At 35.4% G+C, this 15,149-nt stretch overlaps 1 protein-coding gene across 1 annotated transcript; it reads right to left on the bottom strand.

Moving 5' to 3' along the window:
* Nucleotides 1–4,338: 4,338 nt before the first annotated feature.
* LOC113543038 (P2Y purinoceptor 13) lies at nt 4,339–11,258 on the bottom strand. The gene is made up of 3 exons (XM_026940970.3): nt 11,090–11,258; nt 7,945–8,665; nt 4,339–6,833 (listed from the first exon to the last, which is right to left on the bottom strand). The coding sequence occupies exons 2-3, from the start codon at nt 8,644–8,646 to the stop codon at nt 6,489–6,491; spliced, it is 1,047 nt and encodes a 348-aa protein (XP_026796771.3). The 5' UTR covers nt 8,647–8,665; nt 11,090–11,258; the 3' UTR covers nt 4,339–6,488.
* Nucleotides 11,259–15,149: the final 3,891 nt, after the last annotated feature.

Raw genomic sequence — 15,149 nt, 5'->3', positions numbered from 1 at the left:
AGATATGTTGAATGTTACGCAATCATGAAAAAAACATGTTGTGAAAGTTGTTCAAAAAGAAAAAAAAAGCAGCTTGACTTGTTGCAGTGAAACCTCAACAACTCCTCTGTCCTGAATACTAACTGACTTTGTAACTCACTTAAATAAATGTTACATAAGCCTCACTTTACAGAAGACTGCATCATATCAGTGATTAACTAGTAACACATTTTTAAATCTGTTTAGTCTTACTTTATGTCATTCGTCTACCATACAAGTCCCTGTGAATGAGCTGTTACTATAGAAACAATAATGTATTAGAACAACTGCATTAATATAAGTGTGTGGCATGAATTACAGCCAGAACTACTGTCGGAGCTGCTGTTATAGAAAATTAATCAACACCTTCTGACTAGTCATATTCGAGAATTCAACAGTGCTGTGGTATCAAGCAGTCTAAGGGAAGATTACATCCTTCTACAAATGTGTTTATTTTTCAGGATTGGATTTACTGAATGTGGCATGTCTGAGAATTTGCTTGAGGCGTTAAAAAGTGGCAGTTCACTTATAAAGTTATGACTCCATCTGCTGGATACTCAGCACTGTATATACACACACACACACACACACACACACACACACACACACGTACGTTTATCTTATCATCCTTGTGAAGACCTTGTACTGACACAATTATTAATCTATCCCTAACCTTAAGCTCAGTATAAAAAAGGATACTTTTTGGCTATTTTATTTTTATTTATTTTTTTTTATATTATTTAAAAAAAATAAAATTACAAAAAAAGCACCTGGGATTTTGGATTAATTCTCAAGAACAAACTTGACTTCAAGTCAAAGCAAACATGAAGGACGACAGTACAACTCGGCTGTTATTTGTTATCAGTTTCTCGTGCATGCCGTTCCCAACATGTCCACGTGCAGTTTTGGTCAGGAGGAGGTCAGGAGGTCAGGAGGTCAGAAGAAATTTTGTTTATCAGAGCAGCAGAACTGTAATAGGTCTATTATTCTGAATGTATGATTTTATTATGCTGTTTCTATTGGGCTATCTCTGTTTTTGCATGATTTACAATATTTAATGTTGTCTTTTAGCCAACATTAAATCACAAACAGCCTGTCTATGCCTATTTGTCTGGATATGACACTGAAGATTCAGAATCAGAATCATTTTATTCGACATATACATTTACAGGTACACTCCTGCGAGGAAAAAAAAAAAAAAAGGCCAAGCCCCAAATGGCAAAATATTAGGCTTTTAATGGTCTTAACAGCAAATCATTGGTAAGGAAATTAGCAAGAATTAAACAAATAGATAAAGGAACTTAGTGTAGGATAGCTATTCGCTTTGATTTCTTGATGGGCTGCACTAAGTGTGTCAGATAACCAGATAATCACTAATCTTTGACATGTGTTAGTTTGAAGTTTACATCAAAGATTTTAATAATTATCATGGTTTTACCTTTGTGTACAAGAAGTCTATATAAGTGAATTTCCCTGTTTCTAGCTTTTCCCCCAAACAGTTGCAGCAAAATAAATGAGCAAATGGTGGAGTTCTCAGGAATGCATTTGTTTCATTCTTGCTAATTTTCTGGCCAATGATTTGTTGTTGAGACCATTAAAAGCTTAATATTTTGCCAAATCATTGGTCAAATCATTTTGCAAAATAGGCTTGGCCCATTTTTTTTTTATTATTTTTTTTATATTTGCCATTTTGGGCTTGGCCCATTTTTTTGCCCAGCAGTGTATTAGGAATTTTTCTTGGTCTTTGTTCACAACACAATACATTCAAAACACACATCTCAGACAACACACAGTTACCATCCTAATACACAAATACACAAATATTGCACCTAATATACAAATATTGTACCTTAAATAGAATTGGTAGGCTTGGCTGTAACTGTAATTTACATTACAGTGGTGGTAGAAATAGCAGCTGGATGCAGTTCAGGGTGCATTAAACAGTGGGGTCATATAGTGACCTTATTATTATTATTATTATTATTATTATTATTATTATTTTTAATCAAAGTGACTGTGATTTATTGATGTGATATATATGAATTGCAATACACATGCCTAACCAAAGTGTTCCACTGGCAACCCCAAACACTCTACCTGAGTCTACACTCTGACACTAGGGGGTGCAGTCACCTGCATTCTAATTACAGCTAATTAATCTTACCTCACTACAGGGTCTCTGAAGGACTAGTAGTTAGGCCCTGGTGCGCTCACCACTGCTGCCTGGGTTTGATTCCCGACCAGGGAACCAACCCCGACCACTGGGGCTGCACGTGACAGTGCACTCCCATTGCCGGTCACAAGCCCGAATAAAATTGGAAAGGCTGCGTCTGGAGGGGCATCCGGCATAAAAACTGTGCCAAATCAAATATGTGGACCAATGATCTGCTGTGGTGACCCCTAACGGGAGCAGCTGAAAAAAAAGAACAGTCTCACCTCACTATGGGCTTCTTGCAATCAGTGCAATGACACATTTCCGTTTTGAAATAGTGCAGCTCTCATGGTACAGGCAGCATTGTTTAGACAGCAACATGTCCTTCAGGTTTCTCTGACCATTATTCATGTATTTACTGTATATAAGGTCCTTATATAACTTATACATAAAATTGGTATTTTCTTAGCTTCTTACTTCTTTTTGTGTATGCTTACTTGCTAGAAAATGGCTTCGCAGGTATTCTTACATATTCTTGTATTTTCCACTTCAGTATACCTGAATGGTTTACTGATGTACTATATATACCTAACACTTTACAATAAGATTACATTACCAAATATTACTTCACACAGTATTAAAAATTACTAAATGGCTATGTAATTAGTCTATTAATCATTAACTAATGAATAATAAGAAGAATAATTAACATTTCCCCCCCCAAATTATTAAGCAGTTTTTAGTAATATCTAAAAATATATCTATTTTAGGTACTAATTAACTAATGCAGTGTTTAGTCTTATTACTTCATATTTTAAGTCACATTCCCATGTATTAATACACTTTGTTTTGATAATATGGAAAATAACGTGTTAGCTATTATTACCAACACAGCTTAATAAAATGAAACATAATACTGTACTTATTGTAAAGTGATACCACACAAATGTAACAGCTTTAAATGACACACGCACACACAGACAGACACACAGACACACACACTCACACGCACAAAAAACACAGAGTCAGGGCTAAAACAGCAGCCAAAGGAAGAAATGCGGCTTAAGTAAGATTAGTAGAAAGGAAATGAAAACAGCATGACTGTGCACAAAACGAGAATTTTGTTTTTCCTGTATGCATGCTTTTCCGGCCTCAGATACCACACCTAATATCTATTATGGGCATTAGAAATATTCAGAAAAAAAAGTCAATCAAACAGAAACAAATCTATGCCAGTTTGTCATTATGCAAATAAGTAGCAACTAAAGAAAAGGTTACCGAAAAAAAAAAGTAAAAAATAAAACACAGAAACATGTGCCAGCTTCTTTATACACTTTATACACATAAATGCTGGGGGGAAAACACACACACACACACACACACACACCATAAACTGTCATATACCATAAATCTGAATTCAGCATTTTAAAAGCTGTTTCCAAGCTGAACTACAATATGCATAGTAATGAATAATGTTACTGGTACTTGCAACACACAGTGTCTTAGGCAAGGCTGTGCATTTTTGTCAACTGCTTTCAGAATACATGTTGCGTAAACTAATTTCTGTAACTTTTTATTTAACAATGAGGTACATACCCAATATTTAATACATAAGTATGCAGTAATTTCTGGAAAAAACTTTTCATGTTGGATTTAGAAGTTTTTTTTTTACATGTATTTATATGGCTGATGCTTTTATCCACGTCCAGTTGAGGATACAGCTGAACAGTTGAACATTAAGGGCTTTGCTCAAGGATGCAAGAATACACTGTAAAAAAAAAAAAGTCTGTAAATTTTAGAGTAATTTACTGGCAACAGAGTTAAATGTTCTTAACTGATGAAATTAACTGAATTGGCACGATTCTTCATACATTTCCTACATTGATGAGATTGATTGGATGCTTTAAAGTGAAATGAAAATTATAGTCGATTGACGTACAGCATCCAGTCATTATTGGATGAGAGAAGAAGAGATTTCGAGATTTGTAAGCTTACGTCTTTGAAAGTCTAAAAAATATATATAAGGAGTAATATAAAAGTTATTATTCTAAGATTACAAGTATTCAATTTCAATAATACTCAAGTAAAGTATAAATACTCCATCATAATACTTAAATATAGGAAGGTACAGTATGTTCCACCCCTGCAAGTATAGCCATGAACACAGATATTTTCCAACTTTATTCAACATGTAAAGTACGTACAAGACATCACTTTTAATTATTACATATCTACTCATTAAATACTGTAGTTACTATAAAATAAAGTGCTATCCTAATTTCAAAACTGAAATTCAAGGGCTTGAAAGAAATCAGGTGGACACAAAATTTGAAGTGAAAAAAAACAAAAAAAAAGGTGTATACAGAAGTACCCAAGACATTTAAAAAAAGGAAGAAATCTTATATAAATGTCTGTATTTTTATTTTTATTACAAATAAGCTTGGACCAGAAATGGCAGCTGTACTCTTAGAGAATTTGGGACAGTAAAACATCACTGTTAACATATTATACATTAAATAAATTACATTTTAAATTTAATATCTGTTATAATATCAGTCTTTAAAGCAGCAAAAGAAATTACTGCTAGGAGGAATCAAACAAACAAACAAACAAAAAAAATGCTGAGTTTAGATTAAAAAGAAGGAAAGTCCCAACATGGGTTAAGCTGCTAAAAAACAGATGACACATTGAAAAAGGAATTGCTACTTAGGCTAATTTTTGCACTTGAAATGACAGAAATGAAAAAATCTATAAAGTACCTAAAGGACTGAGTTAATAGGGCTCACTAGGACAATGTTTTGCTGTGACCCTTTAAATAATATTATCCTGACTTTACACTCATTAACACTCACTAGTCCTGATCATTTAGTTATATTCACTTTAGGCCATTAAAAATATGGAAGAAAAATATTTATAGCTTATACTGCAAGACCAAATAGAAATTCCTATATATCATGAGTCTTTTCTGTCCCTGAAGGAAACCATTTCATTGTAATTAATGTATATTTGCTTAGAGACAAGCTACTTTGATATCATTTTCATGAATAGACATCACATTTTGGTGGAAATTTCAACTTCATAAGTTGATTAGGTCTAAAAATTCCTTTTCTTTTACATGATGCCAGTGTGAGGTTATTAAATATGACATCAATCTATTCACTTATTCCATATTTCTAGGCAAAGAAACACAGAATTTTAGTCATTTGCCAGTATGTGAGATCAGTAACGACCAATAAATTAATCTGCTGACACAGACAGAGTAAAGCATATATATACACATAACATGTAAATATAAAATTAGCATGAACATGTGTGTGGCGGCCTGGGAAAACCCTTTACATGCTGAAATGATGACATTTCCTACTATATATTTCTGAAAACTACAGACTTTTACTGTATTGAAATGTGTTTTTCTTTGTAATTTCTAATCTACTGTATATTTATACATCTGGTTACCCCCAAAAGTGAAAAAGGGAGAATTTAAATAATTTCATTTCTACTGTGACGCAGGTGCATAACAGACATTCTGAGGGTATTTGATATCTGACATTCATTGCGTGACAAATCACATAGTGCTAGTGAGGTTTTACACATCTTTAGGCAGACTGGTGGTTTGTAAACACAGCATTTGTTGAACTCGCTCTTTATACCACATGATCTTCACAGGAAATGAGCAGTTTAAAAAAGTACATAAAAGCATTTCTGTTTGTGTATTTGAAGTGTATTTATGGTTTCTAGTTGTATTTAAAGGTATTTAAAGTTGAAGTGACAAAATAGGTTATAGGCAGAAAAAACAATTTTGGTCTTTTTTTTTTTTTCATTCTTTTTGGCTGTTTGTCAGAATTCAGCCACAGAGACATCTGATGGGTTTTCCTAGACCACCACAGATATGAAACTGTGATATTCAGTTGAAGTGCATACACCATAATGGCATTAAAACCTTAAAGGAACCACATGCAAGGAATGAGCCATCTCTAATACTTATAGAAATCAGGAATACAAATATACATGACGCACATCAGTACACACGGTTTCATCATCAAGTAGAATCTAAATCACTGAAAAATAGTATTCTTGAGTAAAGCATATCAAAAGAGTAAAAGTGGTGTATTGTGTTTTGATAAATGATGAAAGAAATCAGCTCATGGTGGCAAACAGGCATTTCAACAAGCTTCAGTTATATACAGTAAAAATATCATTTTATAAAATTCCTCTGTGATGAATCGAAGTTCAGGGATAATGTTATTCAATCCAGTCAACTCCATTATTTTAATCCAGACCAGTGTATTGTGACCAGACTTCCATGTTTATGATGATGCTAATGTGAGTGGAACTCATTAGCCTTGTTATAATGACCCATGTGAGACATCTCCTGCTTGGTCGAGGTCTCTGTAGGGGACTCGAGCCCTCCACTGGCCAAAGGCTTGCGGCAGAGCGTAGCAGTTAATTTCCTGCGGAAGACTCGGCACAGGAAGACATAAATGAGAGGATCCAGACAAATGTTGGTGGCTGACAGCCAGAGTGTGATCTCCTTTGCCAAGTAGAGCTGCTTCTGAGACCAGCAATGTGCGGATGTGCCTCGTGTTTGAGTGAGGGTGTAGGGCACTCGGGCCAAGTGGAAGGGAGCGAAACATACAAAGAACACGCCCACCACGACAAACACCTGAGAAGAAAAGACACGAGACAGTGTTACGCTGATAAATGTGGTTCTCGCAAAGTGGAAAGAAGTCTCAGCCTCATGGTATATGGTGTGTCTGATAACTTTTGTAAACTTAGCTGGCCACAAGCTTCAGAAATTCGTTCTTTGCTTGTCTGTTTTTACAGTATGCACAAGATATGGTTACTGGGTCAAAAAGTTCACAGCAACAAGTCTGTTAAATTTTTTGTAGAGAGTTTTCTTTGGCAAGTAAACGTAGTTGGCCGATTGTAATGTACTGTAAGTCAAATGGCTGCTTTCTGTGAAAGAAGGCAGTTCTTGGCCTGAAAATCACTTCAGGAACAGGGATTGTGTGAGCAAATTAACAACTGAGGGGCAGGTATTAAATTCGAGTAAGCTCATTTCTGTGATTTAAAGACAACATAAAATTACCATGTATTATTTATAAAGTTTTTCAAAATTTTGTTTAAGTATTTACTTGAAATATGAGTTATTATTACACTGTTAAAATTGGTGTCTATTATTTCCATTGGATGCGAACAACATTCAGAGAGCCTATAAAAGGGTTACTTTCCACATACAAATAATAAAATATGATGAGGTGTGCATTTATAGGAAAGAAATCAATAATGAGGTGACATCAAGAGGAGCAGTTTCCACTCTGAAGTTGATCATTTTTCATTTAGCAGCACGTCATATTAAAAAATGACGTCATCATACTTGTTGTCAGTCTGTTTAATGTTGTGCAATGTCCATGAACAAGTTCCTGTCATCATGTATGTTTTCACCAGCCTCTGTTCTTCTTTATTTTGAACCTTCTGACCAATCAGATTCAAGAATTCCACAGCAATTCCACAGCTCATGTCTGCATGATATTTGGTTTTGACACATCTCAGTGTTTATTTGCAAAAATATCTATATGTGGGAAGTTTCAGTTTCAGTAAGTTTCAGATCAGCTGCATGCACAAAAACCTAATTTTGGTATTGTTTCCTCACATATGGAAACAGTTCCATTCACCCAAATTAGCACTGTTTATTTGGGATCTTAGTAACAATTTAGGGCCAAAGTGTATAGTATTACCAGAAGTCAGTCAGAGCAATGTGTACTGTGCCGTACCTTGGACTTGGTGCGTTTGCTGGCGGTGCCGGAGCTGCTCCGCGAGGTGCGGTACGACTCGTATACCTTCCTGCTGATGAAGGTGTAGCAAATGGCCATTAAACCCAGCGTCCCCCAGAACACCACCTGGCAAAAGTAGTTAAAGCCCTCATGCCAGCGCAGGCCCAGATCACTCTTCATGCTGCTGCATTTCAGCTTCCCGCTGCGACCCACAGGAAGCTCACGGTCACTCAGGATCACATTAGGCAGCGCAAAAGCCACCATGACGGCCCAGACCCCTGCGCACACTGCCTTACCCACACCGACCCGCTGTAGGGCGCACTTTCCGAAGGGCCGCACGATTTTCAGGTAGCGGTCCAGGCTGATGAGACCCAGCAGCAGGATGCTGATGTACATGGTGGTGTAGAAGAGCACGCCCGTGTAGCGGCAGTAGAAGGCCCTCAGTGTGGCTGAGCCTATGCCCGCGTCCGTTAGTACCTTCAAAGGAACAGTCAGAGTCATGAGCAGGTCGGCCACCACCACATTCTTCAGGTACACCACAAATGTGGAGCTGCTGTGGATCTGGAAGAAGATCCAGGCAGCCAAGCAGTTGAGGACGATGGCAGCCAGGAAGAGGGCAGAATACAAGCAGGGGAAGAGGACCGAGGTGATCCTGGTGTCTAGCTTGCATTGCATGGAGGAGTTCTGCTGACTCATATTCATCCTCACGTCCCAGCTATGACTGGAAAATACAAGTATATGCTTCAAAAAATGTTTTTTTTAAAATATTTTTTATTATGGCGTAAGTTGCATTTGTGTCGTATTGTTACTCAGTTGTCATTACTTGAAAAGGATTTAATAATTAATTATTAAATATAGCAGTCTAAATATCCTAAACCACTGATGTAACCATTTATTATTATTATTATTATTATTATTATTATTATTATTATTATTAAATAAACATCTTCCATACTTTATCACCCACCACAAGGTGATGTAGGCCTGTAAGCCAGTGGCCTTAACAGTACTGCTAATAAATTACAAAATACATTTCCCCTCATAAAACACAGGATATTGTTTCTTGGAAATGGAAATTGTGGAGTAGAAATGGATCTCCATAATACTGACTCAATTCCTGTTGTCTTATATGGGTACTATGTGCCTTATAACTTATTATCACTACTGCTTTCAGTAAATAATAACCCATATGCATGGGAAATATAGAAGTTTAGATAACAAATTCACTAATGGTAGAGGAAACTCCAGAGAATTTTAAATGTGTACCTTATTGCAACATAACTCTGAAAGTGCATGCATATGAAAACACTTGCATGCACATAGAGAAATTCTATAGTCTGTAAAATGGGTCACCATCTGTTGTTCATAACCACACAGCAAAACCTCATCAAACAAACAAGTTCAAATGAAGTGAGGCGAAGGATTACCTTTGCAACATTTGACACATTTCACGTATAGCTAGGATTTCCACACAACATAACACTTACATGCAACATAATAGTAACACAGTTAAGTGCTAAGTGGCACAACCGAAAACCGCAGTTAGTTGGCAAGTTAAAAATAACAATATATAAATAAATACACATGCATTGCATGTTACTAAGCTATTACGTATATATATACAGTTAGGTCCGGAAGTATTTGGACAATGACAGAGTTTTTGTGATTTTGCCTTTATACGCCACCACAATGGATTAAAAAAAAAAAAAACAATCAAGATGTGATCGAAGTGTAGACTTTCAGCTTTATCTTAAGAGGTTCCACAAAAATATGGCATTTATCCTTCAAACCATTAGCATGTTTTCTTTACAAGGGGGCACATATGCTGGTTTTGACTAAACATTGTACTTCGTAATTTCTGACCTCCGACTATAAAAAATGAAAGAAACCACGCCCTCAACCCGGAATTCCTACTCGGGAACTCGGGATGTTCTCCTCGATTTCAAGTTCAGCAAGTGACTTCACATCAAAATGGCTGCTCACAGCATCAGCATTAGCACTAACAACGTACAGACATATTAACTTGTTAAATAAGTAGCTTGAATGAGGTCAAACATGATGTAATTCCAAGCTTCATGTTCTGTTTGAAAAGTTACTAGCAACAGGGAAATAGCAGACAGCTGATGTAGTGCAGAAGAGAAAACGAAGGGTGGATCTGGTTTAATAAGATTTTACGAAGTAAAATGTGATGTCCCCCATTTTATCTGCACATTTTTTAAATTCCTATGTCTATTAACATTATTAATACACTATGAATGGTTAACAAAATTTCATGCCTTAAATAATTAAATGACAAATGCTGAATACAATCACTACTTCTGCCACCCAAAACGCAAGAGTGTGTTACACAATTTAATTTTACAGATCACGTGGTGACTTTATTTTTAAAGGTTCTATAAAAGTCATTACAAGAGCAGTACAACCATGAAGTGACCTACTAAACTGGTCGGTCCAAGACTGCTTTGCTTTCATTTGTGGCAAGACAAGTGCGTGTATGTTCAGCAGTAGTTCTGTCCTTTCTTTCTACAACTTGCCTCACCTCAGATTAGTAGAAACCTTATATAAAATAAACGTAAGGCTAAATAAATGTTGCATATATTCATAAGCTAGAGAAACCAAATGCATACATACATCAATAAATGAGAAACAGGACGTTTTGGACAAATATAGATAAGAAAGAAAGACAGACAAATGAGCCAATGCAATGCACTTTTCAATATAATCCTTTAAGATTGAGGAGCAACTTAAACATCCATTTTAAATTGCATATAAATTACTATTTACTGTGAAAAGCACAGTATATATATATTATGTACAGATAAATATATATTTAAATTATATTTTAATATTATAATTGCACAGGTTTTATATACCAAATGTTGCATCTGTACTACATAGATTTTTTTTTGCATACAACTACAAATATGAATACTGAACAAAAAATAAAATAAAATAATTAAAAAGCTTTCAATGTAACATGATCTGATTATTTTGGATCAGGAACTTACCAGCTGCTTTAGGAGAAGTGAAAAAAAAAAGTGAAAAGTGCAATACCGAACACTGAACAAAAAATAAAATAAAATAATTAAAAAGCTTTCAATGTAAAATGATCTAATTATCTAATTATTTTGGATCAGGAACTTACCAGCGTTAGGAGAAGTGAAATTCTTCTGTTTTTTCCCAACTGACAATGCTATATGAAAATCAGCAAATGCCTGAGACTTCCCATTCACTTTGCCTATTGCTCTGTGCTTGTGGCCTGCATATGCATGCACACACATGCACACACAAACATGACACACACACACACACATGCACTTGTTTTCTCTACTGGTGGCCTCTCAAAGACTTCCTTTCTCGTCACAATAGGTCTGCCATTCCAGTGCCAGGGTGAATATCCCCATCCTGTTTCATTTCCTGTCCTTTGTCTCAGTATTGCCTCGGTTCTGCTTCGTGCCCAACGTTATTTACTCATTAGTCTACTAAATTTCAGTAGACTGAGATGTGATAAGTGGGTGCTGCACAGCACCAGCCTGTGATGTCTTTTCAGGAACTGGCACTATATCTTGGAAATAAGGGCGTATATATATACTGTACATACACACACAAGATATATAAGGGATATAATATATACTTATCTGTAGATGGATTTCTAGCTGTCTGGAAAGACAGACTTGTGAGAGCAAGTGTATTTTGGTTGTATGCATTGTGAGTGGTTGTGCAAGTGCAAGACTGATATCTGTCACCCAGCTGTTTGTGGTCAGCTGCAGCACACAACCAAAGTGATCCCTTCCCTGGTCCAGTCTGTTTGTGTGTGTGTGTGTGTGCGTGTGTGTGCGTGTGTATGTGTGTGAGGGAAATATTGCATGTGTATGTGCCCATTCTGATAAAAATGATGTGGCATGTATATTTCTATTTTTGCGATTGTGCAAAGTGCAAACAACTTTTCCACCAACCCACTAAGTTTCAGTTTTACTGTCACTTATAATTGGAAAGCTATTGCTGCTATGCAATAATGTATTATTATACCCCAGTGAATTTGAATTCTCGACTCCGATCGATTGTCAGATGTTTTCTTTAACAGCAGCTCTGACAGTAGTTCTCGCTGCAAATCACAGGTTTATATTAATGCACTCATTTTAATATGTTATTGTTTCCATATCAACAGGGACGTACACTGTATGTTGGACGCTCCACACAATCACAAGCCTAATAATAAACAAATTAAACATTTCTTCTTATTTAACAAAGAAAAAAAATATAATTGTTGATATGATGAAGCATTGTGTAAAGATTTTATTTACTATTTATGGAAGGAGTCTCCAGTGCCAGCACTTTGTAACAATCAATAGTAAATCTGTTGCTTTAATTTTTCAGCCACAGGAAAGTCTTCAGGACGTAAGCTGATAATAGGAACTAACTTGTTCCACCTAACTAACTAACTAACCGTAAAGTTCACAACATTAAATGTAACAACAAACTGCCAAAAAAGTATCATGGGTAGTTCTTTAATAAGTTTTAAAAAAATAATTGGTTATAAGAGGAATAAAACACTCGAGACATGAGGACATGCTGTAATGAGAAAATAATCAAATGTTGATTATTTTCCTATAACGCTGCATCGTGTCTAATCCTTACATAATGTACAGTCAGGTCCGGAAGTATTTGAACAATGACAGCGTTTTTGTGATTTTGCCTTTATACACCACCACAATGGATTTGAAATAAAACGATCAAGATGTAATCAAAGTGTAGACTTTCAGCTTTATTTTAAGAGGCTCCACAAAAATATAACATTTACCATTTAGGAATTACAGCCATTTTCCTCAAAGTACCTCCATTTTCAGGGGCTCAAAGGTATTTGGACAAAGTGACATAATTGTATATATAACCATAATTTTAATACTTGGATGAAAATCCTTTGCAGTCAATGACTGCCTGAAGTCTGGAGTCATTGAAGTCATGTTCTCAAAATTCAAATTCTGAGTTTCCTCCCTGGAGTTGCTTTGCCAGGCCTTTGCTCCAGCCACCTTCAGGTGCTGCTTGTTTGTGGGTCTTTCTGCCTTCAGTCTTGTCTTCAGTAAGTGAAAAGCATGCTCTATTGGGTTGAGATCAGGTGACTGACTTGGCCATTGAAGAATATTCCATTTCTTTGCCTTCAAAAAGTCTTGAGTTGCTTTCGCAGTATGTTTAGGGTCATTATCCGCCTGTACTGTGAAGCGGCCTCCTATCAAATTTGTAGCATTTGGCTGAATGTGAGCAGAATTCATGTTGCTACTTCTGTCAGCAAGTCCAAATACCTTTGAGCCCCTGAAAATGGAAGTACTTTGCTTAAAATGGCTGTAATTCCTAAATGGTAAATGCCATATTTTTATGGAACCTCTTAAAATAAAGCTGAAAGTCTACACTTCGATTATATCTTGATTGTTTTATTTCAAATCCATTGTGGTGGTGTATAAAGGCAAAATCACAAAAACTCTGTCATTGTTCAAATACTTCCGGACCTAACTGTATTTAATAATGGTGATGCATTTTGAGACATCAGTATCAATATTAATAGCACTGTGGCAGCATGTTGTTTCTGGAAACAGTATTTTGTCTACTCCGTTTTTTTTTTTTTTATAGCATTTTAAATCTTACTTAAAATTTTACACTTTATATCTAAAAGGAACCAATATAGAAGACAGAAAGATTTTGTTATTGAACAATACTGTAATTCCCACATGAAAGTATTTACCCTTGAACCTTATCTTAGAGAAAACTGACGCTTTTTTCAAAGTCAGAAAAATAGCCACTGTTATTTTTTTTTCATTTCCTGATGCTAATGTCATCACCATTCTGCGAAGCTCTATTCTTGGCTATGTAAAACCACAACAGTTATTTCAAAAAAAACCAAACACATTTTTCTCATTGGCCAACTGAAATTTTCAGTCAGTGCACAGAATACAAAAGAAACAATAGATTTATTTCTACATACAGCCTAGAGAGGAGTATCTGAGGACTGATAAGCATTCATATTTTCACCTAAAGCTGCAAAAAGCCCTCTGAATGCAAGGACTCCAGAAAACCTTTGACTGAATGCCTTGTAGAGGAAAAAGTAGATCCAGAAAGGTCCTAGGAGTACGCGTAATTCCTCTCAACCTGCAAGTTCACTCACCTTTATGGCCAGGTAGAAGAAGATGGTTAAGAATCTGCAGGTGATGGGACACAGTCCTGGTGAGGCATTTTGGTAAGCTTGCAGGACCTTGCACGGGGAACGTCAAGGTAATAAGGAAGTTGGCTGCAACCAAGCACTTTAGGTACAACATGAAATTAGAGCAGGAAGCAGAGACTGTCAAGTCCAAAACAGATGGGCTGATGCAGTTAGGGATGAAGTTAGAGCCATCATTGAGCCTAAAAACATTTCATTTGTTACTAGTATACTTAAACATAATGGCAAAAAAAAGTCATATTCTAAAAGCAATACGGTAACGCTTTACAGTAATATGAACTTAATACACCATAAGTAATGAACATTTCTATTAACTGATGTTTTCTTTTAATTAATAAATGAAATGAGCCAGAAATAATGTCCATCTCATCAATGAGTAAAATAAAATGAAACAACACCTTAATGAACATGTTTGAAGATGTTAACTGGGAAAATTCAGAACTTGCTGAAAAGCAAAGTTTTAATATTTACACTTGGATTTCAGAGTTTGTTAATTAATAAACATGTTAACTTTGTCACTTTGTTAACAGTATTTATGGTTATAAATAATGCTGAATAATATTAATAAATAATATTTATAATGCTGGTGCTGGTTTGTAATGTTATATATATATATATATATATATATATATATATATGTATATATATATATATATATATATATATATATATATATATATATATATATATATATATAAGAAAATATTTTTTTACTTCGTAAATGTTCTTAATTTTCACAGATGAGTGATGGTTTAATAATAACAGTAATCGTAATACTTGGTTCTTCTTGCTTCTGCCAGTAGTGGTCACCAGCTGACAGCATACTAAAGCTTCCTCTTGCAGCTGCATCTATTTTCCTATTCCTATTTCCTATTTTTTTTTAAACTGCAACTCTTTAACATTTTTGCAAATTGTTTTCTCTACATACACTACATTCCTGTACTGTAAGTCTTGTTGGCTTCTACTTGTAGTAATCACAGCATTAAAAGTATCT

This window comes from Pangasianodon hypophthalmus, chromosome 21 (assembly GCF_027358585.1).
Source record: "Pangasianodon hypophthalmus isolate fPanHyp1 chromosome 21, fPanHyp1.pri, whole genome shotgun sequence".
In the NCBI taxonomy this organism is placed as follows: Eukaryota; Metazoa; Chordata; class Actinopteri; order Siluriformes; family Pangasiidae; genus Pangasianodon; species Pangasianodon hypophthalmus.
Note: the sequence above shows the minus strand (reverse complement) of the source record. Positions and strands in the feature narration are given on the sequence as shown.